Source organism: Oncorhynchus kisutch, linkage group LG17 (assembly GCF_002021735.2).
Source record: "Oncorhynchus kisutch isolate 150728-3 linkage group LG17, Okis_V2, whole genome shotgun sequence".
NCBI classification, from domain to species: domain Eukaryota; kingdom Metazoa; phylum Chordata; class Actinopteri; order Salmoniformes; family Salmonidae; genus Oncorhynchus; species Oncorhynchus kisutch.
This window is the reverse complement of record NC_034190.2, coordinates 33,848,249-33,863,458: the sequence shown is the minus strand read 5'-3', so window position 1 is coordinate 33,863,458 and position 15,210 is coordinate 33,848,249. Positions and strand designations below refer to the sequence as shown.

Here is a 15,210-nt window from a genome sequence, read left to right as displayed (position 1 = left end):
TAGGTGTCGGTTTGTGGTCTATTAATGATCGGTGGAGCTCGTGCAATTTCGTTAGAATCCGGACTCCGGAGGTTCGGCTTTGCATTTTATCACTTTATAAACAAGGTGGTTCGAGCCCTGGATGCTGATTGGCTGACAGCCATGGTATATCAGACCATATACTGTTAAAGGTCCCCAAAGCACAGACATCCCTGGGTCGCTCCTCTTTTCAGTTCGCTGCAGCTAGCGACGAACGAGCTGCAACAAACATTCAAACTGGACAGTTTTATCTCAATCTCTTCATTCAAATACTCAATCATGAACACTCTTACTGACAGTTGTGGCTGCTTTGTGTGAAGTATTGTCTCCTCCTTCTTGCCCTTTGTGCTGTTGTCTGTGCCCAATGATGTTTGTACCATGTTTTGTGCCCCTACCATGTTGTGTTGCTACCATGTTGTTGTTGTTATGGTGTGTTGCTACCATGCTGTGTTTTTTATTTATTTTATTTTTTATTTAACTTTTATTTAACCAGGTAGGCCAGTTGAGAACAAGTTGTCTTTTACAACTGTGACCTGGCCAAGATAAAGCAAAGCAGTGCGACAAAAACAACAACACAGAGTTACACATAAACAAACGTACAGTCAATGACACAATAGATATATATATATATATATATATATACAGTGTGTGCAAATGTAGAAGTTTAGGGAGGTAAGGCAATAAATAGGCCATAGAGGCAAAATAATTACAATTTAGCATTAACACTGGAGTGATAGATGTGCAGTTGATGATGTGCAAGTAGAGATACTGGGATGCAAAAGAGCAAAAAGATAAATAACAATATGGGGATGAGGTAGTTGAGTGTGCTATTTACAGATTGGCTGTGTACAGGTACAGTGATCGGTAGGCTGCTCTGACAGCTGATGCTTAAAGTTAGAGAGGGAGATATAAGTCTCCAGCTTCAGTGATTTTTGCAATTCACTCCAGTCGTTGGCAGCAGAGAACAGGAAGGAAAGGGGGCCAAAGGGGGTGTTGGCTTTGGGGATGACCAGTGAAATACACCTGCTGGAGTGCGTGCTACGGGTGGGTGTTGCTATGGTGACCAGTGAGCTGAGATAAGGCAGGGCTTTACCTAGCAAAGACTTATAGATGACCTGGATCCAGTGGGTTTGGCGACAAATATGTAGCGAGGGCCAGCCAACGAGAGCATACAGGTTGCAGTGGTGGGTAGTATATGGGGCTTTGGTGACAAAACGGATGGCACTGTGATAGACTACATCCAATTTGCTGAGTAGAGTGTTGGAGGCTATTTTGTAAATTACATCGCCAAAGTCATGGATTGGTAGGATAGTCAGTTTTACGAGGGTCTGTTTGGCAACATGGGTGAAGGAAGCTTTGTCGCGAAATAGGAAGCGAATTCTAGATTTAATTTTGAATTGGAGATGCTTAATGTGAGTCTGGAAGGAGAGTTTACAGTCTAACCAGACATCTAGGTATTTGTAGTTGTCCACATATTCTAAGTCAGAACTGTCCAGAGTAGTGATGCTAGGTGGGTGCGGGCAGCAATCGGTTGAAGAGCATGCATTTAGTTTTACTAGCATTTAAAAGCAGAAGGAGGCCACGGAAGGAGTGTTGTATGGCATTGAAGCTCGTTTGGAGGTTTGTTAACACAGTGTCCAAAGAAGGGCCAGATGTATACAGAATGGTGTCGTCTGCGTAGAGGTGGATCAGAGAATCACCAGCAGCAGGAGCAACATCACTGATATATTTTGAGAAAAGAGTCAGACAGAGATTTGAACCCTGTGGCACTCCTTTGAGACTGCCAGAGGTCCGAACAACAGGCCCTCTGATTTTACATACTGAACTCTATCAGAGAAGTAGTTAGTGAACCTGGCGAGGCAGTCATTTGAGAAACCAAGGCTATTGAGTCTGCCGATAAGAACACGGTGATTGACAGAGTTGAAAGCCTTGGCCAGGTCGATGAAGACGGCTGCACAGTACTGTCTTTTATCGATGCCGGTTATGACATCGTTTAGGACCTTGAGCGTGGCTGAGGTGCACCCATGACCAGTTCGGAAACCAGATTACATAGCGGAGAAGGTATGGTGGGATTCAAAATGGTCGGTGACCTGTTTGTTAACTTGGCTTTCAAAGATTTTAGAAAGGCAGGGCAGGATGGAAAAAGGTCTATAACAGTTTGGGTCTAGATTGTCTCCACCTTTGAAGAGGGGGATGACCATGGCAGCTTTCCAATCTTTGGGGATCTCAGTTGAACAGGCTAGTAATAGGGGTTGCAAGAATTTTGGCAGATAATTTTAGAAAGAGAGGGTCCAGATTGTCTATCCCAGCTGATTTGTAGGCATCCAGATTTTGCAGCTCTTTCAGAACATCAGCTGTCTGGATTTGGGTGAAGGAGAAGCGGGGGGGGGGGGGGGGGCTTGGGCAAGTTTCTGCAGGGGGTGCAGAGCTGTTGGCCGGGGTAGGGGTAGCCAGGTGGAAAGCATGGCCAGCCGTAGAAAAATGTATGTTGAAATGATCGATTATTGTAGATTTATCGGTGGGGACAGTGTTTCCTATCTTCAGTGCAGTGGGCAGCTGGGAGGAGGTGTTCTTATTCTCCATGGACTTTACAGTGTCCCAGAACTTTTTTGAGTTAGTGTTGCAGGAAGCAAATTTCTGCTTGAAAAAGCTAGCCTTGGCTTTTCTAACTGCCTGTGTATAATGGTTATTGTCTTATGTTGTGTTGTGTTGTCTCTCTTGCCGCAGGAGGCCTTTTTCCTTTTTGTAGGCCGTCATTGTAAATAAGAATTTGTTCTTAATTGACTTGCCTAGTTAAATAAAGGTTAAATAAATAAAATAAAAACATACCAGGGGTATGACAAAACATTTATTTTAACTGCTCTAATTACATTGGTAACCAGTTTATAATAGCAATAAGTCAACTCGGGGGTGTCTTATTTTGCACACTTTGTACAAAATAATAAAATGCAGTACTGATGTAGGGGTCTCTCTTTTCTGCTTTTGCTTTGTCCATGAATGATTTAGCAATCTGCAGAGATTTTTCAGCAAGGCCATTACTTTGAGGGTAATGTGGGCTTGTGGTGACATGTGTGAACTCCCATGCTTTTGTGAAGGATTCAAACTCATTGGATTTGTAACAGGGCCCATTGTCAGATATTAAAGTCTCTACAATGCCATGCCTGGCAAAGGCTGCTTTCAGCTTGTGTATCACAGCTGCAGATGTGGTGCTGTGAAGCTTGTCGGGTTCGAAGTATCTGCTGTAGTAGTCCACTGTTACGATGTAGTCCTCGTTGTTCCAGGTGAACAGATCGGTTGCCACGACCTGCCAGGGTCGGTCTGGGATACAGTGAGGTAACATTGGCTCTTTGGTGTTTGAGGGGCATCGTTCAAGACATATGGCGCATTTACCAACAATGTCCTCTATTTGTTTGCACATCCGGGCCAAAACAAAATGTCCCGTCCTCTCTGTTTGCACTTTTCCATGCCCATGTGTCCAGCATGGATCTTTGTCCAAATATCTTCTCTGAGACTGGAAGGAATAATGATTTTCTCTTCTTTGAAAATTATTCAGTTGATCTGCGATAGTTCATCACGATGGTTCCAGAATTTTGAGACGCTGTGAGGGCATTTTCTCCTCTCCTCAGGCCATCCATCCTGTATGACTTTCCTCAGCTGTGTGAGTCCTTTTCTGTTTCTTCTTGGATCTCCTTCAGTTTTGTGTCACTAACTGGTAAGTTGCTGTACACAGTGTGCACTTGCATGTCCATGCCTTCACTGAGGCTGCTGTCCTTATAGGTAAGAAACTTCCTGGAGAGTGTGTCTGCGACAGGGATGTCTTTGCCTGGACGGTGAGTGATTGTGAAGTTGTATTTTTGTAGTTGAAGGATCATTCTCTGTAGCCTTGGCGGGGCTGCGGCTAGTGGTTTCCTCATAATTGACTAAAGGGGCTTGTGGTCGGATTCCACAATGACTTGTCGTCCATATATGTACTGATGGAAACAATTATATCCGAACAGAATGGCATAGAGCTCCTTTTCGATTTGAGCGTAGTTGATTTCACAGTCTGTGAGAGATTTGGAAGCGTAGCCGATGGGCTTTCCTTCTTGCAGTAGCACTGCACCTAGTCCATACTTTGACGCGTCCACTTGGAGTCTGAGCTCTTTGTCGGGGTCGTAGTAGGCAAGGATTGGTCCTGGTTCTCTCGTGATCAAGTCTTTCACATTCTGGAAAGCAATGTTGTGTGGCTTGTCCCAGAGAAACTCCCTGGACTGCTTTAGCAGTTGACTCAGGGGTGCATTAGCATTGGAGAGGCTGGGTGCGAACTTGGCTAAGTAGTTGACCATGCCAAGCACTGTTTCCAGCTGTGCACGGTTCTTTGGTGACTCCATTTCTTTTATTGCTGAGATCTTCTGTGGATCTGGCTTGATTCCATTCGCTGTGAGAAGATGTCCGAAGTAGCTGACCTCTGTAGCGCCGACTGTGCTTTTCTCGGGGTTGAGCCGGACTCCTCTCTCGCGGGACCTTTGCAGCATCGCGCGGAGGTTTCGGTCGTGCTCCTCTTTGGTTCGACCATAGACAAGGATGTCGTCCACAATTGCCACAACTCCATCGAGGTCTTCGTACACTTCGGCGATCTTTCCCTGAAACTCGTCTTGGGCTGAGATAATCCCAAAAGGCTGGCGATGGAACCTGTAGCGTCCAAACGGTGTGTTGAATGTTGTGAGCTTAGATGACTCTTCTGTGAGCTTGATAGCCCAGTAGCCTGATCTAGCGTCCATGACACTGAAGTAGTGTGCTCCCGCTAGCTTGTGTGTGATGCCATCTAGCGTCGGTAAAGCGTAATGGGGGCGTTTGATAGCCTTGTTCAAGTCTATTGGGTCGAGGCATACTCAGAGCTTGCCTGTGCGTGGTTTCTCCACCAACACTAACGCATTCACCCAGTCAGTCAGTTCTGTAACCTTGGTGACTATGTCAGATTGCTCCATGCTCTCCAACTTTTTCTTCAGACTGGCGGAGAGCAAGGGGAATCTTTCTCGGAGGGTAGACCGCAGGGGTTGCGTCTGGGTCAAGGTGAATGGTACATTCTCCTGGGGATAATCCTATTCCTGTAAAAACATCAGCAAACCCTATCCAGTACATTGTCTGTCTCTACTGGTGCTGTCACTGATAAAACTAGCTTGATGAGGTCCATGTCTAAACATGCTTTAAGACCTAGCACTGCAGGTGCTCTAGTGTCAACAACATAAAAGTCCAACTTCATGTCACTTTCCTTGTATTTGCATTTGAAAGTGCATGTGCCTTTTACTGGGAGCTGTTCACCACCATAACTAGTCAGTCTGGGGGCTGTAGCTCGCACTCAGATTTCAAGCTGTGGTACTTATTCAGAGGAATAATGTTTACTTGTGCACCAGTGTCTAGTTTGAACTTTAGCTCTGTGCCTTGTGTTCCTATCTCAATGTCAGCAAAGGCTTGCTCTGTCTCTGATATTTGACTTTTCTGTGTCACTGAATCAATAAACAGTTCATCCGCGTTTGACTCTTTGATTGACATTTCATCTTCACTCACTGTGTCTACTGTTTTTCCACGATAAGCTCTGCACACTTTTACACAGTGGTTCCATTTTCCACATTTATTACACTGTTTGCCTTTAGCTGGGCAATTTCCTTGTTCGCCATGCACTTTGAACAAAATAATAATCCCACTTCTGACACCATGTCTTGTTTTGCACACTTATTTATTCTTATTTACAAGGATCAAAATGCAGTACTACAGGATATTTCTTAACGTAGCTCTTTATTAGCTAGCTATAACTGGCATGTTCACGTATCGCCAACCAGGATCAAACTGACCATGACCTAACCATTTGGGTGGTCTTCACCAATCATAGCACAGTATGATATGATATGGCTGTACAAAATAATAAAATGCAGTACTACAGGATATTTCTTAACGTAGCTCTTTATTAGCTAGCTATAACTGGCATGTTCACGTATCGCCAACCAGGATCAAACTGACCATGACCTAACCATTTGGGTGGTCTTCACCAATCATAGCACAGTATGATATGGCTGTAAAATGCATCCAATTACAATTCAGTATGTTTACACATATGAGTATTACATGGGGGGTTGTGGTAATTGGCCAATATACCACGGCTGTATCCAGGCCCTCAGGGTTGCGTGTCGCTTAAGAACAGTCCTTATTATCCGTGGTAATATTTACCACACCCACTCGGGACTTTTTGCTTAAATAATGCACAGTAGGTCTATCTTTACACGGTAGAATTCAATGGCTATAGTTCTTACATGTTCTATGTTTGAGCTGCTTTTGAAAGCAAAAGTTGAATTGAAAACATTATTGGCTTTGTTGAATTCGATTTTCATAAATAGCTAGGACTGATGGTTTGGTTAGCTAAACTAGCAAGTCTATTTGTTTGGTTACCAAGGGAACTACTACTGTTCCTATCTAGTAAACTTGCTAGCTACTTCAGTGAATGTTGAACACATTTCTACCTGCAAAATAACAGATATCTAGATTACATTTGTAAAAAATCGGCATAGTATGTGTTCCACACATTATTTCCCAGAGAACGCATAGCCCGTCGTTGGTTGTCCCTTGCTTATTATGACTTCACATCTTGTTTGCCTTGATGTTTGATTAAAAAAAGAACAAATATAACTGTTTTATACCAACAAATGTTTCAAAATATATAGTTTTACAGCTTTAGATATCCTTTAGGCTACAATATCACACTTATGGGCAGGTTAGTTACAGTGGTGGCTGATGATTTAAACAAATTCAAAATGGCCCTACATTCATGACCTAATTCGTTTTTCATTTATCTGTTTTGACTCTTTTTTTCCCCTCCCTTTCTCTGAGTTTGTACTAACATAAGAAGAGCCAAGGTGTTCTCCAATTCCAAACCTGTTTTTTACGAAGCATGATCTGACAGATACAATTTGATTCGTCTGCCACTGCTTCTGCCCTTTTGGAATGAATCACAGACTCAGGCAGAGGAATCTACATATGCTAATCTAGTGTATTAGACAAAGGCAAAACAAGATACCAATATTTTGGAAGATCATTTGGGTTTATCTGCTGTTTTCAAGTGCTTATTCATATTCTTTTATAATCTCGTTTTACAAATAGCCTTAAACACCCAAAGGATGTTTTGCCTTTTCCAAACAGTTTATTGATATAATATTTGTTTCTATTTAACTGATTTTCTAAATGTTCAATGCGAGGGTGTTACAGCAAATGTTTGCAATGGTTTCATTGTGAATGTATTATTGCTTCATTATACCACAATATTATTTTCCAATAAAAACACCAGAGGTTTTCTAAAAAGGACTTTTTATTTCTCCCCAGGGGCACCTTGCTTTTCACTTTCTCAGAGATAATTTTTTAAATAATCAGAATAGAAAAAAACAAAGAAAACACATACAAGAGAGTTGCAGTTTCATCCCTTCATAGTGCAGTACAGATGTCAACAATACCTGACACTATAGCCGGGTTTGGACATGTAGATAACCTGGCTTGGACCTAAAATAACAATGACAATCTATGTGAATAGTGGTTAAAAATGTAAACATTTACTAAAATGTTGTGTACACACACATTTGCAGAGGTTCCTTCAGATAATTTTGTTTCAAAAACTTGCTATGGTCAAATGGAATACAATTCCTGGACCTCTTCCCATTAGGTTCCAGTTCCACTATCACTGAGATTGATAATACTGGTAGAACCCAACACATTCACTGGTCATTGCCATGATATTGTTGTCTGTTATAAAGCTCCATTGGCACTATCAAACTAAATCCATTGATTCATTTTCATCCCATCTTTGTCTATGTCATCCTGTATTCACAGACGTTGGTTGGTGTCCGGGGGTGGGCGGCTCCAGGTGGCACAGACACCTTCATTAAAGTCAGGCCGGAATCGAGCCACCGTTCAGAAGTTAATAAGTTTGATCCCAGATCTGTTTGCCAATGACGTGGCAATGACCATAGAAGTTGGTGGCAAGACAGCACAAACAGATCTGGGACCAGGCTATAAGTTAATAACCATAGTCTCAAAATCAGAACTGTGGGGTGAGAGGTCCTGTAGTGCTTATGTGGTCACATTCACATTTATTTGTGACATGATTAAATGCAAAATCATGGCAACAACAAAAATAACACTGAAAATAACAGGAACAATTTTGTCATAGGCACAGGCTTCTTCTTTAACTTTCTTTCAACAATTTTGTTTCTTAACGTACTTATTTATTAAATGGTGTCACAGTAAATGGAATGCAGACTGTGTCCAGTTTATTTGTTCATAATGCTGCTTGTCACTCCTCTCCTCCTCTCTTACTTACATTCATTCTTCCTTGTCCAGTCACATTCTTCAGTCATTCTGTTCTCGTTGAGCCATTTCAACCATTTTCAGATTTGATCCTCCATTTCTGGGTGTGCAATTGGGCCCCTCCTCTTTTTTCTTTTGGCACTTTTCTTGTTTTCCTCTTTTTGTGGTATTTTGTTATTTTCCGGCTTTCTGTAGGACTTTTCTTCATTCTTCGACCTCGCTCATGTTGCTTCACTCCGTCTTTAAGCGTCCTCCTCAGCCTCCTCCTCAAACTCACCTTCCTCCTCGGCAGTGGCGTCCTGGTACTGCTGGTACTCAGACACCAGGTCGTTCATGTTGCTCTCTGCCTCAGTGAACTCCATCTCGTCCATGCCCTCTCCGGTGTACCAATGGAGGAAGGCCTTGCGGCGGAACATGGCGGTGAACTGCTCAGAGATACGCTTGAACAGCTCCTGGATGGCCGTGCTGTTGCCGATGAAGGTGACGGCCATTTTGAGGCCTCTTGGAGGAATGTCGCAGACGGCGGTCTTGACGTTGTTGGGGATCCATTCAACAAAGTAGCTGCTGTTCTTGTTCTGGACGTTGAGCATCTGCTCGTCCACCTCCTTCATGGACATGCGGCCACGGAAGACAGCGGCGACAGTGAGGTAGCGACCGTGACGCGGGTCACATGCGGCCATCATGTTCTTGGCGTCGAACACTTGCTGGGTGAGTTCCGGCACGGTGAGGGCACGGTACTGCTGGCTCCCCCTGCTGGTGAGGGGGGCGAAGCCGGGGATGAAGAAGTGGAGACGGGGGAAAGGCACCATGTTCACAGCCAATTTACGGAGGTCGGCGTTGAGCTGGCCGGGGAAACGCAGGCAGGTGGTCACTCCGCTCATGGTGGCCGACACCAGGTGGTTGAGGTCTCCGTAAGTCGGCGTGGTGAGTTTGAGGGTCCGGAAGCAGATGTCGTAGAGAGCCTCGTTGTCAATACAGAAGGTCTCGTCCGTGTTCTCTACAAGTTGGTGAACCGAGAGGGTGGCATTGTAGGGCTCCACCACCGTGTCTGACACTTTAGGGGAGGGCACCACGCTGAAGGTGTTCATGATGCGGTCGGGGTACTCTTCACGGATCTTGCTGATGAGCAGGGTGCCCATGCCCGAGCCAGTGCCCCCACCCAGGGAGTGGGTGAGCTGGAATCCCTGGAGGCAGTCGCAGCTCTCAGCTTCTTTCCTCACCACATCCAGGACTGAGTCCACCAGCTCTGCTCCCTCAGTGTAGTGGCCCTTTGCCCAGTTGTTTCCTGCGCCGCTTTGACCTAGAAACATAGGAGGAAAGGGGGGTCATTTGAAGGAGAAAAGGGGAAGAGAGGAGAACACCTCAAACCCTAAATGACAGGACGGTTACATAATATGTATTTTTTTTAATCACACAGTTTAATTTCCCTATGTGCTAACTAAAAGTGACATGTCCCATACATTTCCAAGCAGTGCTAAACTCATACCCCTCTCATTCCTTACCAAACACAAAGTTGTCTGGTCTGAAGATCTGTCCGAAGGGTCCGGATCTGACAGAATCCATGGTGCCGGGCTCCAGGTCCACTAGGACCGCTCTGGGTACATACTTGCCACCTACAAGAGAGGCAAAGATAGACACACACCAGCTCAATACTGCAGGGAACAATGGGCTATATGATGTCAAGGGGAGAGGAGTTCCTGTCTGTCCTCCAGGGGGAGGACAAAATATATCACGTCCTGTACACCTCCATTAGTCTTCGAATTGAGTGATCCTATTCAGTATCCCTTGCCACGTTGATATTTTCACCCATTACATTACATTATGGATATGATTTAAATTAATCTCAATTTCAATAGAATAAATGCATAGATGTATGTTTGCATATACAGTACCAGTCAAAAGGTTTGACACATCTACTCATTCAAGGGTTTTTTCTTTATTTTTACTATTTTCTACATTGTAGAATAATAGCGAAGACATCAAAACTATGAAATCATATGGATCATGTAGTAACCCCCCAAAAAGTGTTAAAAACATCCAAATATACTTTATATGTTACATTCTTCAAAGTAGTCGCCCTTTGCCTTGATGACAGGTTTGCACACTCTTGGCATTATCTCAACCAGTTTCACCTGGAATGCTTTTCCAACAGTCTTGAAGCAGTTCCTACATACGCTGAGCACATGTTGGCTGCTTTTCTTTCACTCTGCAGTCCAACTCATCCCAAACCATCTCAATTGGGTTGAAGTCGGGTGAGTGTGGAGGCCCTTACAATAGCCCTTACACAGCCTGGAGGTGTGTTTGGTCATTGTTCTGTTGAAAAACAAATGATAGTCCCACTAAAGGCAAACCAGATGGGATGCAGAATCGCTGCAGAAGGCTGTGGTAGACATGCTGGTTAAGTGTGCCTTGAATTCTAAATAAATAACTGACAGTGCCACCAGCAAAGCACCCCCACACCTCCTCCTCCATGCGGTTGGAACCACACATGCGGAGATCATCCGTTCACCTACTCTGTGTCTCACAAAGACACAGCGGTTGAAACCAAAAATCTCAAATTTGGACTCATCAGACCAAAGGAAAAGGCCTGATTCATGCAGTCTCCTCTGAACAGTTGATGTTGAGATGTGTCTATTACTTGAACTCTGTGAAGCATTTATTTGGTCTGCAATCTTAGGTGCAGTTAACTCTAATGAGCAGAGGTAACTCTGGGTCTTCCTTTCCTGTGGCTGTCCTCGTGAGAGCCAGTTTCATCATAGCGATTGATGGTTTTTGTGACTGCACTTGAAGAAACTTGAAAAGTTCTTGACATTTTCCAGATTGACTGACTTTCATGTCTTAAAGTAATGATGGACTGTTGTTTCTCTTTGCTTATTTGAGCTGTTATTGCAATAATATGGACTTTTACCAAATAGGGCTATCTGTATATCACCCCTACCGTGTCACAACACAACTGATTGGCTCAAACACATTAAGAGGGATAGAAATTCCACAAATTAACTTTTAACAAGGCACACCTGTTAATTGAAATACATTCCAGGTGGCTACCTCATGAAGCTGGTTGAGAGAATGCAAAGAGTGTGCAAAGCTGTCATCAAGGCAAAGGGTGGCTACTTTGAAGAATCTCAAATATAAAATATATTTAGATTTGTTTCACACTTTTTTGGTTACTACATGATTCCATATGTGTCATTTCATACTTTTGATGTCTTCACTATTATTCCACAATTTCGAAAACAGTAAAAATAAAGAATAACCCTTGAATGAGTAGGTATCTCCAAACTTTTGACTGGTACTGTATGTACATGTCTGTGTAAGCACCAAAGACATTCTTCTGTTGAAATGTTCTTTGTAACTGTAGAGGGTGGAGATGTGCTACCTGAAGCCTCGTTGTAGTAGACACTGATCCTGTCCAGCTGCAGGTCGCTGTCTCCGTGGTAGGTGCCTGTTGGGTCGATGCCATGTTCATCGCTGATCACCTCCCAGAACTAAAGTGGTCAGATCAATAAAAGTCAACAAGAGGCTTGAATTGACACAGGCCAGCACTCCTAAAGTGCAGGTTGCGCTAAGAGGCTGAACTACCAACGTAATGTAATAGCCCATTCACTTGAGGGGTGGTGTGAGGTCAAGTGGTTGGGAAGCTGAGCTATTAATGTATATTTGGTTGTTGTTACTATATTATTACATTAGAAATGTAATGAAAAAAAGGACTATTGCTGTAAAGATGAACATGGCCATATACCATATAAGGTCACTTACAAAATATCATGCAAGACAAACTATTATGTTAAGTTGAACCATATACCATATGGATATTCAATACGTTACATAATTCCAAAACTATTCAAAATGTCTCCCAGTGGCATTGTCTATCCTGGCACAGATGTGTGCTCTTGACTTCCCTGGTATCACACAGATGAAAAACTGCTGTCGAATTCTCTCAGGGAGTGTAGAAAGCAGATGTTGGCATTGGCTCAGAAACAACCCTCAGTTCCATCCCTCCTGAGGCAAATCCAATAAATAATTACCTTCGCAGTCACAAGACATTATACTAGAATAAGGACCATCCATGAAGATTCATTATAAGTGGCTAAGAGAGAAGCAGTACTCTGTAGGCTACCACATAAGCAGGAAAAGTATAACCATCCCAGAGGAATTAGACTACTGGGACAGATTGATGGGGTGAGACGTTAAGGCGAAACTTCGTTAAGGAAGTGGCACAGACTGTCACACGAACTCAACTGACCCTATTATGAAATGGAGAGAGAGGACACTGTGTTATATCATACACCTATTGATCTTTCACTCCACTTTGAAATCCAAACTTTAACCCCTCACAATAACAAGAAAGATTAGCGACATGGCCAATTCTTGTTCACCGTGCTAATACAAAATTCTCATTTAACACATCAACAAGTTAGGGCTGCCAAATTAGGCTAGTGACACACTCCGTTCCCATCCACAACAAAGGGTAGGGCTGAATAGACTTATCTAGCGAACCGGTATAGACAGCATATTTAAAGAGAGTAATTGAGGCCTTGTGTGGATATTAAATTATGTTGATTACATTTCACTGGACCCTCCATGGTGGTGTTCCCAAATGGTGTTGTGTAAAATAACTAAGTTGAGGATATAAATATATAGGCTACACTAAAGCGTCCGCTCGGCTCTGTATATCACAAAGCGTTGAGTCATTTAAATGACGACATCTGCTCTGCTAGTCTACCACTTGTTCATATCCCTCCCCCTCGCCCAGATGCCCCCGTCTCAGAGTTTTTGGCATTCGTTCCTCGCTCCTGCCTACCTCAGCAACTTTCCCTTTTTCTTCTTAAAGGACGTTTATTCAGCTCCAACAATACAACGGCTATAGTTTCTCCGCTATTTTACATAAATCGCCATTGTGACATGAATATCATAGCGTTAATAATGGTTTATTTTACTGGTCTATTATGCGCACTCAGCCAAGAGCCGGCGTGTAAATGCGCAACAGGGCATGCGTTTCTGTCGTAAAATGCCCGTTACTCTTTTAAAGTTTGACTTTAACGTAAGTAACGTTACTTATGTAAATGTGTAATGCAAGGGAATACTGAGACTAAAATTATAGGAATCCTTGACTTGGCAAACCACAATAAAAAGGAAATAAATTGTCTCGAAAATGCTATATATGTGCGTCAACATCTGTAAACGCGGGGGGGGGGGGGGTGAACTATATGACACTATTGTTTCTTGCCAGTGTCATAACGGTAGGACTAAGTGTCTTTTTAGTTGACTTATCATTTGTGTTTTAAAGTCTTCATCTTCAAAGTCTTCCTTTTTTCGTAGTCTGTCGAAGGGAAGGCTATTCCAGACACAAAACAATGAGCGTGGCAGAGAGAGGCCAGACAGAGGGACACAGCCACACGCCCAGCCAATTCCTGTCTCGATAGACCCGTTATCTCACTATAAGAAAATAACTGTCAGCGTTCTTCCAGTTTCGCTTTCTTCTACGACTAGTTCACGTTGACAAATTATAAATTTATATCCCATAAAGAACCAAACTAAATAGAAGTTTTACAACAGGACTGAAAAGGGGACAACAAAAGGGATATTCTTTCCGGTACTCTTCATCCATTGAGATAACTTTAAATGGCCACCTCATGTTAGAAAAGAACATAACGGAACATTCTGCATTGAATGTTTATAATTTCGGCTAAGTGGAACATTTCGACTTAAAATACACATAGCCTAGAATACAACTTTTTGTCTCGAGAAGCAACAAATGGTACAATGCATTATTGATTAATTCCCAAATGTAAGCCTTGTTCATTTCAGTTTTCAAGATTCTTACCTTGGCCCCAATCTGGTTACCGCACTGGCCGGCCTGAATGTGCACGATTTCCCTCATTCTGTATGCTAGTTATAATAGAAAATACAAGCGAAGATGTGGAGTGCTGTTATTGCCACAGTTGACCCACTGACCACTGTGAAGTATGTGGATGCCACCTTTGAGCAAGGCGGGACAAAGAATTTATAAGTCTGGATCGTGCCCAAACCGAGGCTTGAGCTAATGATTGGTCACGGTCTTCGGAAACCCAATCTTGATTGGCTGAGGAAAGAAAATCTAAGGGGTTTCTCTGCCGTAATGAAAGGGGCCGGAAGTAGAGAGGGAGTGCCGCGTCCCGTCCTGTCATCACTGTCCTGTTGGAGCAGGCCATGGAATCAGCACACTTGCTGTCAAAGATTTTCTAATGTATGACTTTCCTGCCATGCATCCTGTAAGACTCCTATAGAATTTGCTATTAATGTAAAAATATTTTGTTGGATAATATTTTTCCCCCTATTAGATGTGAAAACAGTCCCTATAATAACAAACTAAAAAGGGATATTATGTACAGTTATTGATGACCTGAAATCAGATCAGCCAAGACAAATCATTGACATATTGATAACCTTATTACAATAAATGCAAATATGTTCATCATCCAAAATATGAGTTTAAAACAAATATGCTTTAATGACGCTGTAAGTAACATAAAACCTTCCAGGACATAGACATGTCTTATATGTGCAGAAAGCTTAAATACTTGTTAATCTAACTGCACTGTCCAATTTACAGTAGCTATTACAGTAAAAAAATACCATGCTATTGTTTGAGGAGAGTGCACAACAACAAAAAACATTTATCACAGCAACTGGTTTGATACATTCACATCTGAAGGTAAATAATGTACTTACATTCAGTAATCTTACTCTGATTTGTCATCCTGAGAGTCCCAGAGATAAAATGTAGCATAGTTTGATCAAATCAATTTTCATATTAAAATGTAGTAATTGGGTTCTACAGTTTGAACCCCTGCTGTCTCTGGCTCCACACCCACCCCTCCC

At 42.8% G+C, this 15,210-nt stretch overlaps 1 protein-coding gene across 1 annotated transcript; it reads right to left on the bottom strand.

The window, feature by feature from the left end:
• Nucleotides 1-7,336: 7,336 nt before the first annotated feature.
• Nucleotides 7,337-14,358, bottom strand: LOC109907536 (tubulin beta chain). The gene is made up of 4 exons (XM_020505560.2): nt 14,174-14,358; nt 11,726-11,834; nt 9,849-9,959; nt 7,337-9,646 (listed from the first exon to the last, which is right to left on the bottom strand). Exons 1-4 carry the CDS (start codon nt 14,228-14,230, stop codon nt 8,589-8,591), a joined length of 1,335 nt encoding a protein of 444 aa, XP_020361149.2. The 5' UTR covers nt 14,231-14,358; the 3' UTR covers nt 7,337-8,588.
• Nucleotides 14,359-15,210: the final 852 nt, after the last annotated feature.